The sequence below is a fragment of the Hippocampus guttulatus genome, chromosome 1 (genome assembly GCF_054856545.1).
Source record: "Hippocampus guttulatus isolate MCC_2025c chromosome 1, RoL_Hgut_1.0, whole genome shotgun sequence".
In the NCBI taxonomy this organism is placed as follows: domain Eukaryota; kingdom Metazoa; phylum Chordata; class Actinopteri; order Syngnathiformes; family Syngnathidae; genus Hippocampus; species Hippocampus guttulatus.
The window spans coordinates 14,258,379-14,271,965 of NC_141261.1; the positions used below are offsets into that span (position 1 = coordinate 14,258,379).

At 44.2% G+C, this 13,587-nt stretch overlaps 2 protein-coding genes across 2 annotated transcripts in view; both read left to right on the plus strand.

Annotated features, from left to right (window-relative positions):
• The first annotated feature begins 72 nt into the window (after window positions 1–72).
• timmdc1 (translocase of inner mitochondrial membrane domain containing 1) lies at window positions 73–7,733 on the plus strand. Its single transcript, XM_086111800.1, has 8 exons — window positions 73–243; window positions 2,333–2,667; window positions 3,299–3,464; window positions 4,050–4,138; window positions 4,270–4,337; window positions 5,309–5,387; window positions 6,923–7,033; window positions 7,124–7,733. The coding sequence occupies exons 2-8, from the start codon at window positions 2,354–2,356 to the stop codon at window positions 7,269–7,271; spliced, it is 975 nt and encodes a 324-aa protein (XP_085967926.1). The 5' UTR covers window positions 73–243; window positions 2,333–2,353; the 3' UTR covers window positions 7,272–7,733.
• A 985-nt stretch (window positions 7,734–8,718) lies between these two features.
• The window catches only part of LOC147210514 (ATP-binding cassette sub-family C member 4-like), a 36,329-nt gene continuing 31,460 nt past the window's right edge, over window positions 8,719–13,587 (plus strand). The window contains exon 1 of the mRNA XM_086111813.1: window positions 8,719–8,858. Coding sequence (XP_085967939.1) covers window positions 8,782–8,858 — 77 coding nt within the window. The 5' untranslated portion in view covers window positions 8,719–8,781. The remainder of the gene's footprint in view (window positions 8,859–13,587) is intronic.

Here is a 13,587-nt window from a genome sequence, read left to right on the forward strand (position 1 = left end):
CTGCTGATTCGCTCAATCCAGATACATCCAGTTGGTGGCGGTAATGCGCTATAATGCAGATTTGTCAACTCCACGTAAATGTCAAAGAAGAAGCCAAAGTTGAGGGGTCGCGAAGGAGCAAGGACGATGTTAATAGAATAAATTCGCACCGGGATATGTCGTAGCAGTAACGCCAATGAATTAAAACGGGCCTCGATCCCCCTCCCTACCTCCCCAAGTGACTGGAGTCTTAATGTATTCGAGGTAAGTTACATTTTCGAAGCTAACCAAGACGTTAGCTGCTCGTGTCTAACGCGATCGAACACTAAGACACCTGGTAGTCATGCGTACACTTTCATTCAAGACATTGCAGTATTTCGATTGTATTATGATAAATAGGAGGTACACGGCCACGGTTTTTGCCCCAAGTTTCTCTGACGTAGGTACAGTGCACAGTAAGTGCCCACATTAATGTAATCATTTGCGCTTCAGCAATAATGTATGTACAGTACTATAAATCAATAATGTTAACTACAATTACGCTTGCATATTCTCTCTAGTTTTTGTATTTTTTTCTCTCCCGTTGCTTATCTGGAATACAGGAGTACTCTTAACTCACATACTCAAGTTTTGGATAAATGGGTAACGCCGCTGCCGTAGATGCTTTCAAATCATAAATACTCATGCGGTTTTCAGATTAAAATTATTGTTCGCCGAAGGGGCGCGGGGTAACATCCACTTGTAGACCATTTTATGGCAAACACTAGTTATTACACTAAAGTCAGTGAAAACGCAACGATTTCAGCAATGTGAATCAAAATTTTAGCTGTGACCTTTTATGTAATTTTATAGCTCTCTTAAACATTGTCTCATTTTCAATTGACTGCTATACTGTGATAACTATAAACTTTCCTGAAAAAGATGCCAATTTGTCGTTGAGCCCAAAGCCATGCCTCCTATTAGATAATGCTTTGACGCCATCTGGTGGCATCTCGTTGCCAAGCATCTAGTTTGGAGATTCATTTCAGTCAGAGGTGTCAAACTAATTTTTGTCGCGAGCCACATTGTAAGTTACATTTTCCCTCGGAGGGTCGTTATGCCCCTGAAACCATATAAAGAAGTAAAGAATAATGGTTTATTCAACTATAGTTGAAGGTACTCTCATGAGGGGGTTGGTAGCAGGAAAATTCTTACAATATCTCTCTTATTTATTAAATATGAGAAATTGACATTTTGGTACCGATTTTGGCAAGCATCGTAAAAGTTGACGTGTTTGATTTGCTTTTGCGGGCCACATACAATGATGTGGTAAGTCATATCTGGCCCCCTTGGCCTTGAGTTTGACACCTGTGATTTAGTCATAATTACATCAATTCAGGCCATAGCTTTGTCTACAGCAGTGTTTTTCAAACGTTTTTGAGCCAAGGCACACTTCTTTCATTGAAAAAAATCTTGCGGCACACCATTAGCTGAAAATGGGAAAAAAAAGAGCTTATTTTAACAATTAACGTGTAATATTGTCACTATAACCGTTTTTTTAACATTGAAGAATGACGTTATAACAGCTTGAATTGGAATCAAATAAACACGAAGGAAAAAGTGTTTTATAATCTTTAATTTTTATTATCTTTTGAATGTTATTTTTTTCACCGTCGTCCTGCGTTCATGCGTCACAAATTCGCTTGTCTCTCGTCTGAACACAAGGCAATTGGCTAGCTGTTGCTGCTCCCTAATGGAAGGGTACTACACGATTACTTTGCCATCCGAGAGACCGCACAGGCATACAAATTGGATATTTTCCCACGGAACACCTGACAATGTCACGCGGCACACCGGCTCAGGGTTTGAGAAACACTGGTCTACAATATTTTACAGTCATTGTGTGGCATCTATGGGAATTACAGACCTTTTTGTGAGGGTGCCAATTGCGCACAGATTTTTTCCTCCTCACGGCAGGGGTTGGTCCCTATCACCAATCGATAAATTATTTTCCCCCCTTGTTTCGTCAGCAATACGTGCTCCACTGATGAAGCGATATAGAAAACGGATGGCTGTATCATGCCATATTTAATTGGTATCAATGTATTTAATACTGTACAAACCAAACACAGACTGCATATGATTACCCAGTGAACTGAAAATCCGCGTCGAGACTCAAAAGTAATAGCATAGCTGAGCGCAAGCAAGACCTTGCACCACTTGACATCTGCTTATTTGGACAGCCTCTCTTGCCCGTGCCAGGGTTTCTTCCGCCTTCGGGCTGTTTGTTTTTTAAGCGAGGGCACGGGGGGGGTTGAAGCTGCAGCGGCAACTGTTAACCGTTCAGCAATGTGTTTGTGCCTCTGCGCCGCAGCCTGCCGGCAGCTGAAGCGTGATGCATCCAGAGCAGCCCACGACTGGCTTCACCCTTCGGAGACAACTGGCAGATTCGGCCCCTCGGGGCACACTGAGCACCGGGCCAGTGCAGGGCCAGAGCGCCAGACGTCCTCGCTTCTGCCTCCTGCTCCCTGGGGTCCACGCAGCCGATGTGTCTTCTGCCCAACCTGCACAGATGCCCCCGTCTCCCTCCTCCACCTGCGTAGTAGCTCCTCCACACCCCAGCGCTGCCAGCACCCTGCCAAGCAACATAGGCAAGCCAGAATTCCCCGACGCGGGCTGGGACCGCATTAAGGATCTCTTTCAAAAAGAGTTAGTGTTTTTGTCTTTGCCTTTTTTTTATTTTACAGTTCTCTTAATTCAATGCGAAGTGGGCGACTTATGGTGTGACATGAAAAAAAGCTCATTCGCACCGTTCTTAAAGTAAAAGGCCAAGTGTGCCCGCGTCAAGCTGATTATTCACTCCCAGTTGACATTGACATTTCAAACGGACACATGAAACGCAAGACGATTAAACAGTGTAGGTAAACGCCAAACTGTGCTGCCAAACTGTTCAATGTCAACATTCCACTCGCTTCATGCTAACATTTAACATGAAAGGACCGTCATCTCTGTTTTCTTCTTTCGCGACACCTCCAGGAGAAAGACCCCAGTGCTGCCTGGCATGTGGTGTTTTACTCAAGTTCGGATTGGACTGCGTAATCTAAAAATCCATTTAAAATGATCACCTTAAAATCTGCTGTAGCGGCGGCCGAAAGATGAACCACCATGTCGTAGGGCTTCGCCGTAGTCTGAATTCATTGTGCTACCAAATCACGAGTGGAACAATGAAACGAAAGCTCTTCATCTTATAATTGGCAAACTAGAGTCCTATTTATTTTTTTGTTTGTTTTGAATGTTGCGTTGACCTTCGACTCTAACCCCCAGTATGCCATCCCCTCAGTGCGACTCAGGGTTACCCGGAAGAGGTGACCAGCGTGGTGAAAAGCGGCCTCGTTGCCTCCTTAGCGGGCTTGATCTACGGAGGCCTGCCGGCGGCTCGCCACGCTAGGCAGCGCTACATCCAGCTGAGCCAGGCAGAACTCTACACCAGTCGTGTGGAAGCGGTGGTACGTTAGCACTCGCAAAGCTCAAGATGCGCGCGGGCTTGATGCTGGCTTGCACTTTGTACGAAGGCCATTAGTTCTCGAAGAAACGCAAATGATAGATTTATTTGAAGTGGTACTGTACCATATTTTTCAGACCGTACTGAAAGTGGATTCAGAGTTGAAGTTATGTTTGGAGGAGTATTAGTCCCACTGGACTTTTAAGTCACATTTTGGGAGGAACATTTATTTTACGAAAACGGAGATCAAGCAAAACTTTTTTTCTTAGAATATTAATCAAGGGGCCACTCAGAGTGTGAGCCCCCAGTCGCCCGTCCCCGGTGTAAAGAAATGTGTGCATGTCGTAATTGTCTTGGACATATTTTCTTGAGACAAAGACTCCACCAGATGGTGCCAAAGCAAGACTGTCCTTGCTTTGGCCTGATCCCCCCCCCCCCTCCCCCCCAAAAAGTCAAGTACTGAGCTGTGACTTTGCCAGTGTCTGTGGGCTATTTAGTCCTGGAGATGTATTTCTTTTGTGTTGCAACATATATGTCAGTCCCTGGCACAATTATTTATTTCTTGATCGTTTCTGTTTTGTCAAATAAGCGTTCAGCCCACCACGCAGCCATCCGAGGTTTTGTGAGATATGGACTCCGATGGAGCTGGAGAGTCGCCGCTTTCGTTTCCTTGTTCAAGTAAGACCAACGATGCCATCGGGTCTGCGTGTTGATGACATCATCGTCGCAATAACTCCTTGAGATGATGACCACACAGTGTAGCCGATTGTAATTTTGTGTCTGCGCGTGTTTCGCCATCCTGCCTCTAGTTCTGTCACAACAGGTCTGTCCGTTTACCGCGACAAGTACACCCTCGGCAATTATGCTGCAGCCGGAGGTGAGTTCACGGATTCTTATGTTAGCCCGATGGCCGTTCGTGTTGTTTGTGAAGTTTTGTCCTCTTAGTTAAACGATTGAATGACGCCCGTCCTGACATAACTTAGTTGGTATGGTGGAAGTGCAAATGTTAAATACCATCAATTCGTTTGATAAGGTGCTGGTCAACCTCCAAATTGCTCTTTTGCCCTTGCATCCATGTGTAACCCGAGCAGGATCTTTCAAGCACACTGCGCAATGCTTCCAAATACGACTAGGATTGCAAAAATTGGGAGATTTAGCATAAAGGGGGGACCCCTTCCGATATGAACTGTGCATGCTTCGCGTTCCGAGGCTCCTCGTACAATATGTTGTACCGTACCACGTCTTTTAATCTGTAAAAAGATGGCGTGCCAGTCAAGGTCGATGTGGTTAGCTACGGAAAGAGGACATGGGCAAGAATAAAGATGGGGAAAAAATGGGGATGCGTTAAAAGGTAGGGCTTGCTCTCATTCATTTGATTTCAACTCTTGAGGTATGCTCGCGTGTGTTTTTACCTCGTGCTTTGCTATTTCATCCACAAGTACGAATGAAAGAAGTATGGTTATGTATTGTTGTAAAACTCAATATGTGTACTCTATTTAAGGAAGGTATCGCTATTGCTTAGCGACTGCGTGGGCACTGGCTAAAACTGCACAAAAAAAATCTGCGAAACAGCGACGCCGTGAAAGATGAAGCGTGATGTCAAGGGATTACTGTACATGTATGGAAAATGACGACAAGAAAGTCGTTCCAGCATGCCCTCTCAAATTGAGCAGCACCATATCGAAAAATATCGCAATCCCATTGAATAGAATCGTTCTTCAATCGGATCGCACCTCGCGTAATGATTCAATTGTGTCGCTAATTTCAAGGCTTCTTTACATTTGCGTGATTGAAAAAAAACTCACAAAAATAAAATTGCGTGTGCTTGCGCTCGCGTGGCGCGTCTAGCTGTGACCGGAGGTCTTTTCCGACTCAACCTGGGCCCACGAGGCCTGGTGGCGGGCACCATCATCGGAGCAGCGCTCGGGTAAGCAGCCCGTCGTCTTTTCCGCATCCGTCCACGGCTTACGACCTCCGCGCTCATGCTCGCATGTTTGTTGCGCGTGTTGACGGAGCTTGAGAGCAATGAGCACTCTGGCAGCCAGCTGCGGCCCTTCCAGCAACCCTCTGCGCCCCAGCTGAGTCCCCCCCCCCCCCCCCCCCCCGACCCGTGTCCTCAACCCTGTGCTGGCTGCCAGAGGCGCTCATGTGCACGCGGCAGTCCTGTGCCTTGGCTAATAGAGCGGAGAGGCCGGCCAAGGCGGCAGCTGCCCCCTCTTCTTTCGACCATCTCCGGTATCCCAGCCTCTCCTCTCCTTAAAAGCCTGATGAGGACTAATGCTTCACTTGCGCCCGTTCGCTTCAGCTTTCCCTGTAGCTGAGCACGCAAAAGTAGGATTGATGCCCACGCGGATGTGTGTGGCGCTGCGCCCACACCGATCGAAGTGGGAGGAGTGTTTCCCATGGAAACGGCAGTTTTAGACCAAGATTTTGAAGCTGAATTCAACGGCGCAGACCGTCTCCCAAAGCCGAATTTGGCCCGCTTATGTCACCTGCGGACTCGGCAGGTTGAGGCGAGACGCTGCAACGGCTCGCTAGCGATTGCAAGTTTAGCAACACTCTTGGACGACTGCCTGTTAATCATGTCGCGGGTTTGCTCTTAACTTATTAACCGCAGCCTGCATCAATTCTCCTGCATGGCGGCCAATAAACAAAACTTCTTTCAAGTATCGTTCTCATGAAGGGATTACGAGGAGTAATTAACTGAGCTAAAGACTGGACGGTAATTGTCCAGCTAATTTAATGCCATCAAGGAAGACCAGGATCACAAGTGGCTGGGTGACTGAAACCACGTTGTAGAAGTCTCGCCGTTAAAGTGAAGTTGATCAAACTTTGACCGGCAAAGTAGCGGGCAATTTAAGAAACGGGAGAGAAAATGGATTCAAGACGATATTCCACTCACAGCTAAACAAGAAATGGTCCGGCCTCCCGTACATCCGCTGGGAGGAGTGGCCTCTAAGATTGAAAGTATATTAATATTGAGGAGAAGCGATTCAGACAAAGTTTGTTGAATGCATATAATATTACAAATGTGATTACCGGCCTCAGTTGTGATTTTGGCATCTCCACAATAATTGTTCTCAAAATTACCGTACATTACAGTAGAGATGTTCTGCCAGAAACATTATTCCTCACGCCTCTTAAATTGTTATTTGCATTTGTGAAAAAAAAAAAGGGCCACTTTGCTTCTGTTTACATTTGATGATTTTATAAACGGTAGCAGCAGTAGGACTGCTGGAAGCATTTCTCATTTGATACAATTCTGTTTCATGTTGCCTCAAAATAAAGTAAGAAAAGCTAAGCAGTCATCATGTATGGTCAAATATTTTTGAGAATGACAAAGTAATATTGTGGTATGTCATTATTGTCAAACAAAATGGCCTCTATTGTGATAGTATCCACCCCCCCCCCCCCCCAATTGGCCAGCACAATCATCCAACTATCAATGAATTGTATTTGTAGGATTCCTACGGGCGCTGTGATCATCAGCATGCACTCGCTGACAGGAGAAAGCCCCCGAGAGAGGAGGCGCCGAGAGCGCAGAGAGACTTACGAAATCAAACTTGCAGAGTGGTGAGTTACATCCTGTAACTGTCACAAAGACAACTCAGCCATGCCTTTATTTATTTGGGGGATTTTTTTTTTTAACTCGTCGATCACCAGGAAGGCACGGCTTGACCTGACAGATGAGTTGATAGGCGACCTGAGCGAGGGCTCACAGGCGGAGGGGACGAAACGGGACTTGAAGAGGATCCAGGAGCTCCTCAGTTTACCGCAGAATGATGCGGTGCAGGAGGCCGGCAGCCAATGACGGTGCCGCCCGCTAAGTGACAGACACTGTGGGACTTCACGTAATGCTGAGGAGAAATTTGGTCATTATTGGACTTGACCCCTCATCTCATTTGAAGTCAGGGGGAACTGAAACTTTTCATCATTCAGGTTAAAAAATATATCTGTCTCTAAGATCAACTGAGAAATTGGAAAGCTGAATACTGTACGGTGGTCTCTTGAGATCATATTCAAATAATCTTTTCCCTTTTAAATGAATGCCATTAATCCCACACCCCCTTCGTCTGTTGTGCCCGCCTTGTCCACTGGGAGGTAGGATAATACAGTCAGTCAGACAAACGAAGACTAGCGCTTCTGATTCAGTAAGATGCTGTAATCGTCATTTTCCCTAGAGAATAAATAATATATGCCTGTGAGTATTCTTATATTTTCATGTGACGTGTTACTTCACTGCTCGAATTGAAATAAACCCTGCTTAAAGGTCTCTGTACGGTTATCAGTATTATACTGGCACTCTGTTACAACAAAGCCACATTATTGTAAAACTTGCAGAATGTGGTTTGGCCTTGTATGTTAGATCTCGTGTTGGAAAAAAATATATAGCTTTTATTCAACACTTTTATAACAGCATCCATTTTTGCTCCTTAACTCATTCAGTACCAGCCAATCCTGGACCAAGTCTGAAAAGACGTTTAAAAACGTATTTGGGAGTGAATGAGTTAAGAGCTGAAATACTCACCAAATGTTAAAGTGGCTCAAAGGTTAACCTCGCAAACAATACGTCAGCTGTTTTATGAATCATTTACAAATTGTGGGTTATTAAGTCCCCTCGCTCTCACGCACGCGCGCACACACACACACACACATACATATACACACACTCACGGTGTCATCCTCACACTCGGAGAAAGACAGACTGTTCAATTTCAACGTGAGGTTGTGAACACCCAAACAAACTATTTTGCTCACTGTCGTTTTGCTATTGTGAGTGAACTTGTTTTTTTTTTGTTAAAAAAACAAGGTCCATTTTGAGCCCTAATACCACATGTATCACTTAAAGGGAGATCATATTGTATGTTAACTTTCCTTTTTAAACGCTTGTCTGAAAATAGCTGGCTCTGTCGAGTTTTTGTCAATATTTTGTCAATATGATATCGGTGATATTCACTGGGAAACTCTCCATAATACATTCAAGTAGCATTAATATAGTTCAACGCAGTTGCAGAGAGAGGTGTGTTTCGCGTGCTGCCTTCAAGTGTTCCTTCCCGTTACCCGCCGACATGAAAACACTCATATTAAAAGCTTTTGACTACAATTCACGGTAGAATCTCAAAGAATTAATCGAATAGTTTTCCCTTTTAACTCAACATGAATGTTTTCGACCAAAGGAAGCGACTCAAGATGAAAAGCCTCAGCGAAAAGCTGATGAAGTTTCCGTTTTACTTGATGCCCCCAAACAACACGTGTCTGTGGCGTGTCTTGTGAGCACGCCGCCGCTGTAAGATCACTCAAGAGTTTTGCTACGTTGGAAAATGTTCCCGGAGAAAGCGAAAATCCCGAAACCCAATCCACTGGCAAAAGCGGGCTTTTTTTCACAGCTTTTCTTGTGGTAAGTCAGCGTCGTGACAGCACCCGCTCCCTGCCGGGCTCAATTTGTGAACACGCGGTAGAGGTAATACAATATTGCAGTGCTTCGTTTCCAGTAATTAGCATGGAGTTAACAGTGGGACACCCCCCCACCCCCATTGAAGGTAAATTCTCATTTTCTTCATGCAATACTTTGAGCTGTGGGTTTTTATTCCTGCATTGCAACGATAAATGGAATGGTGTCACCCCACATGCAGAAGTAAACACGGGTCCTGTTCGATGCTCTCGACATAGGCCGCCGTTTCGATGTTACGAACGGTGCGCAATGAGCTGGTTTGGCCCAGCGGTTTAGGAAAATGCCCTCGCTCTACGGGTCCCAGGGTATGAGGGGAAAAACCATTTCCTCACCTGTTCCCCCACTTTACTGTTCTGTGTCCTCAGTCTAATAATAGGTGCCCCCAGGTTACTAAAGTGTACTCTCAGTTTAGTTTTCTGGACTTCCCGTATAGGGAACAGTATAAAACGCTTAATGAAAAAAAAAGCCGAATGACAGTTCATGTAAAAAAAAAAAACTGCTCTAAATCATGACCCACATTCACATGCACACACTCATCCCCACATCAGTCTCTGAAAATGTTAAAACAATCCTATTAGTATTTTAGCCTTTATGGGGGTGAAGTGTTCTCTCCATTAAAAAAAAAAAAGGTTTCACGTCACTTGATCTTAGAAACTAACGAGATAAATTCCATGCGGTCATCTCTACCCATCTCTGCATTAACACCCTATGGAACTCTCCTGGGTCCCATTATCTTTAGTTTATACTAGAGCCGTCAAACAATTAAAATATTTAATCTAATTAAAAACGCAACTGTCATCATTAACTCAAATGAACTAAAAATTAATCGTGATTACTCACGCATTTTTTATTGTTTCTGAATTTCCTTTTATATTTTTTGTCCTATTTTTCCCCATTTTAATGCTCTCATCAACATGGAATCATGAATCCGTTTTCTATGTGCAAAATGCAAATATTTACTGAAATAACAATTTCGATTTTCAATTTTACATGAACATTTTTCACTTGGAGCAGTTATTCAGACATAATCTCTGACACAATATTACTGTCCATCAACAACAGTGAAAAAAATATTTTGTCACACAACAGCTGCTTTAACAGCTCTTTTTATGGACTCAAAACAGAGCAATATAACATTATAAAGTGCACATCTAAGGTAAACTAGTACTCAGCCTATAGTGGATTTAAGGCAAGGTTGCATACTTCGTTTTTCTCAAGTTTGTTTTGAACACAGCAGTCAGGCTATACAGTATTGATTCTGTTGGTCCTTCTCTACGGTTTTGTGTAGACATCATTTCGGATGACTACACTTGGTTAGATGACAACACAGGAGACGTTTTATTTTCAGTATAGTCGCTACGACTGCACCGCTGAACTCTCGACGTGCCTCAGCGCACCGTCGCTGTCAGACGAACACAGAGAAGCTCCACTCCCATTATTTATATGGACACGGAACACGGTAACCTTCCACACAAAATAGTTCCAAATAAGTAACAATCGTGTCAGTGGCATACATCGAACTGAACAGAATGCCTGCTCTTTATTCACCAGAGGCTCATCAACCTATTCTCTTATTTCTCTCCCGAAACAGTGTCTTCTCCCGCTTGGTGTAACTTAGCCTTCTCTGCTATGTACAATTTGTGTTCATAGCTTGTAATGGAGGCTCTCGCTGGCAATCCGTAGTGGAGTCGTTAGATGCAATGCGAATGATTTCAGCTTGAGTCGAGCTGTGGACAATGTTGACAGGCTCGCATGCAGTCGCCATACATTTAGCTCTGGCTTCAACAAATTTGTTCTTCGTTGTGTCATCCATTTTCTTCGCTTTGAAATGATCCATAGCTGTCTGTCTTAGACGAGGGGGCGGAATACTCACGTCAGCTGTGTGCTTGGCCATGAAGTGATATTTCAGACTCGACGTGCTATGATGATTGCTCAGTTTACGACTGCAAAACATACTGGTAACTTTGGTCTTGTCAGTGGAACAATCTGGCAACTTTTTAAAAGTAAACTTTCTATTCATAAACTCTAAGTATCCGTTTTTGGTGTGTCGCGCTGCCGTGGCTGGCAAAACAAACGTGCGTGGACCTGTACAGCGCGCTTGTTGTTTTGTTTCTGATTTATTGATAGAGCAACGTAACATCCGCTGTGCCGCGTTAATTTCGCGAGAAAAAATTTAATCCCGTTAAAATTCATTTAAATTAATGCCAATAAAAACGCGCTAAACTGACAGCTCTAGTTTATACACGAATACTCTTCCTGAGATATGCCCAGAAGATATTTTGAGAATGTTTGCTGCCCACGTCTTTGCTCAATATAGCAGGTAAAAACTCAAAAATGGAACCAGAGTTTGAATAAGATCTCCTCTTGGCTCCAGGACTCCTGTGTTACAAATAATACATTGAAATCTGAATCCTATTGAGATGCTGTGGCATGACCAAAAAAAGGTGGTTGATACTCGAAAATCCTCCAATGTGGCTCAATTACAACAATTGTCCAAAGATGATGGGCCCAAATTCTCCCCGCGACGCTGTGAAAGACTCATTGCAAGTTATGGCAAACGCTTGATTGCAGTTGTTGCTGCTCAGGGTGGCCCAACCAATGAGTAAGTCTAGGATGCAAACACTTTTTCACACAGGGCCCATGTAGGTTTGGATTTTGTTTTCCCCTCAAGCACAAAAACTTTAGTTTAAAAACTGCATTTTGTGTTTAATTGTGCTAGCTTTAATAATATTTAAATTTGTTTCATGATATGAAACATTGAAGTGCGACAAACATGCAAAAGAATAGGAAATTAGGAAGCGGGCGGGGGGGGGGGGGGGACGTTCTTTCGCACCACTGTATTACTTGCCACAGTTTTCAAAATAGATGTCGAACAGTCTCGGAACCGGAGTCACAGATGGTAGAGTTCTGTCCGGTATCACGATTAAAATGGATAAAATTGAAAAAAAAGGATATCACAGGGTAACAGCGATGTAGAATTTGAAGTGAAACTTATTTCATCTTATTTACAAGAGAGAAGTTTTGAGGCCAAGGCCAAATTTCTTTCCAACCCAAGTTACTTACACGACAGCATGCATACGCTAAAAGAAATGGCACCAAAACCTCCAGCAAACTGTTGAGGCGTAGTCAGGTATCTGAAAGCGTTGAAGGAATTCCCGACAAGTCAATCAGACTCCTCTGTTGACTCTTGAATGCCGGCAATTTATTTATTTTTTTCTGAATTCAAGGATCCTGTCACACCTGTCCTACGGAGCCACTGTCTGGAGCTTGCATGTTCTCCCTGTCCCTGCGTGGCTTTCACTCGAGCGGCCCACAAATGGCGACTGCAAGGTGGCCTTGTGGAAAGTCTGTACAGTATTCACCGAGAGAGGAGCCAATTGATGCCTGCCGAACTAAAATCCTTCACGAGATTAGGCTTGCTTAAAAAGACCACAAAATGATGGCTGTGCCAGAAGCTGCGGCGTACCCATGTTAAAGGCTACACGTGTCTCTTTGTTTTGGTTTTTAATGGTTTCTTATTGTGTAAAGATTGCTGTCATTATCTTTTCATAGCAATATGTATTTTATCTGTCTATGAAATCCCATTCAGGAACGGGCGCTGCAAATGAGCTTTTGCGATAAACGCTGCGATTCACATATCGGATTGCGCTGCTAGCTCGTCTCCGTGTTTGTGTCTCTCCCTGCTCGCTGTCAAAGAAAACAATAAATAAATAGCTGGGACAACGAACGCTCGTGGCCAAAATTTAGCGAGCATTGCGTACGACGTCGGCTACCTTCAAATGACGAATTTGATCCCGATTATTCTCGTAGTCTTCGAGCTGTCTGTGTTTGCTACGCGATGCGGCGCTAGCTCCGGTGATGCATGGGCACTTGCGGGCGACAACGAGAAGCCAAAGGGAAGATGTATTTTCGGGTTGTGCGCTGGATAACGGCGGATGTGAACAAAGGCTCGAGCACATCAATCAATAGTCAGGCAGAGGTGACTCATGAACTCCAAAGCGTGTCGCGGGGCGTTGTTTTCGAACATAAAATGAAAAATGCGCTGCAGGTGTAGGCGGGCGGAGCACAGTTTGCCTCTCTGCACGGTGACTTGTCACCGCTCCGATCAACCGCCAAACTGAATGCCGGTTGAATCAGAATGTGTTAAATGAACACAGCCAAAAGTTGAAAATGTCATCTCAAACTTTTAACACTCCCGTTTTTGCTGGACAATCTCTTCTGGGAGCGAAAATGACTTCACGGGCCCCCGAACTCCTTTTGTTTGAATGTGGCGAGGCGGAGGAAAATGGCGCCAACTCGACTCTCCCAAAACGGAGAAGTGCAGGTGTGAAGGCAGAACATAAGCACTGAAGCCGCAAAACACGAAGCGCAAAGTGGCAAGGGATGACTGTCGTACAATTTAAGAAATAAAATGATTCAAAAACTGTATTACCGAAATGCTTTGTGAAATGAACTAGTTAGGGTTTGGTTTTTGCTAGCTTACTTAGCATGGCGTGATCCTCGACCATGTTAAAATATATTTTAGTCAAGTGTAAGTTGATCCAGCAACACAGCTAGCATGAGCAGAAAAAAAAGGCCTTTTGCTGAGATGATAAATGACAACCTGGCTGATCCGAGCAACGCGCGTCAAGTTGAAAGCCGGCAATGGTAGAAGTGAATAAACAATTGTCACGTC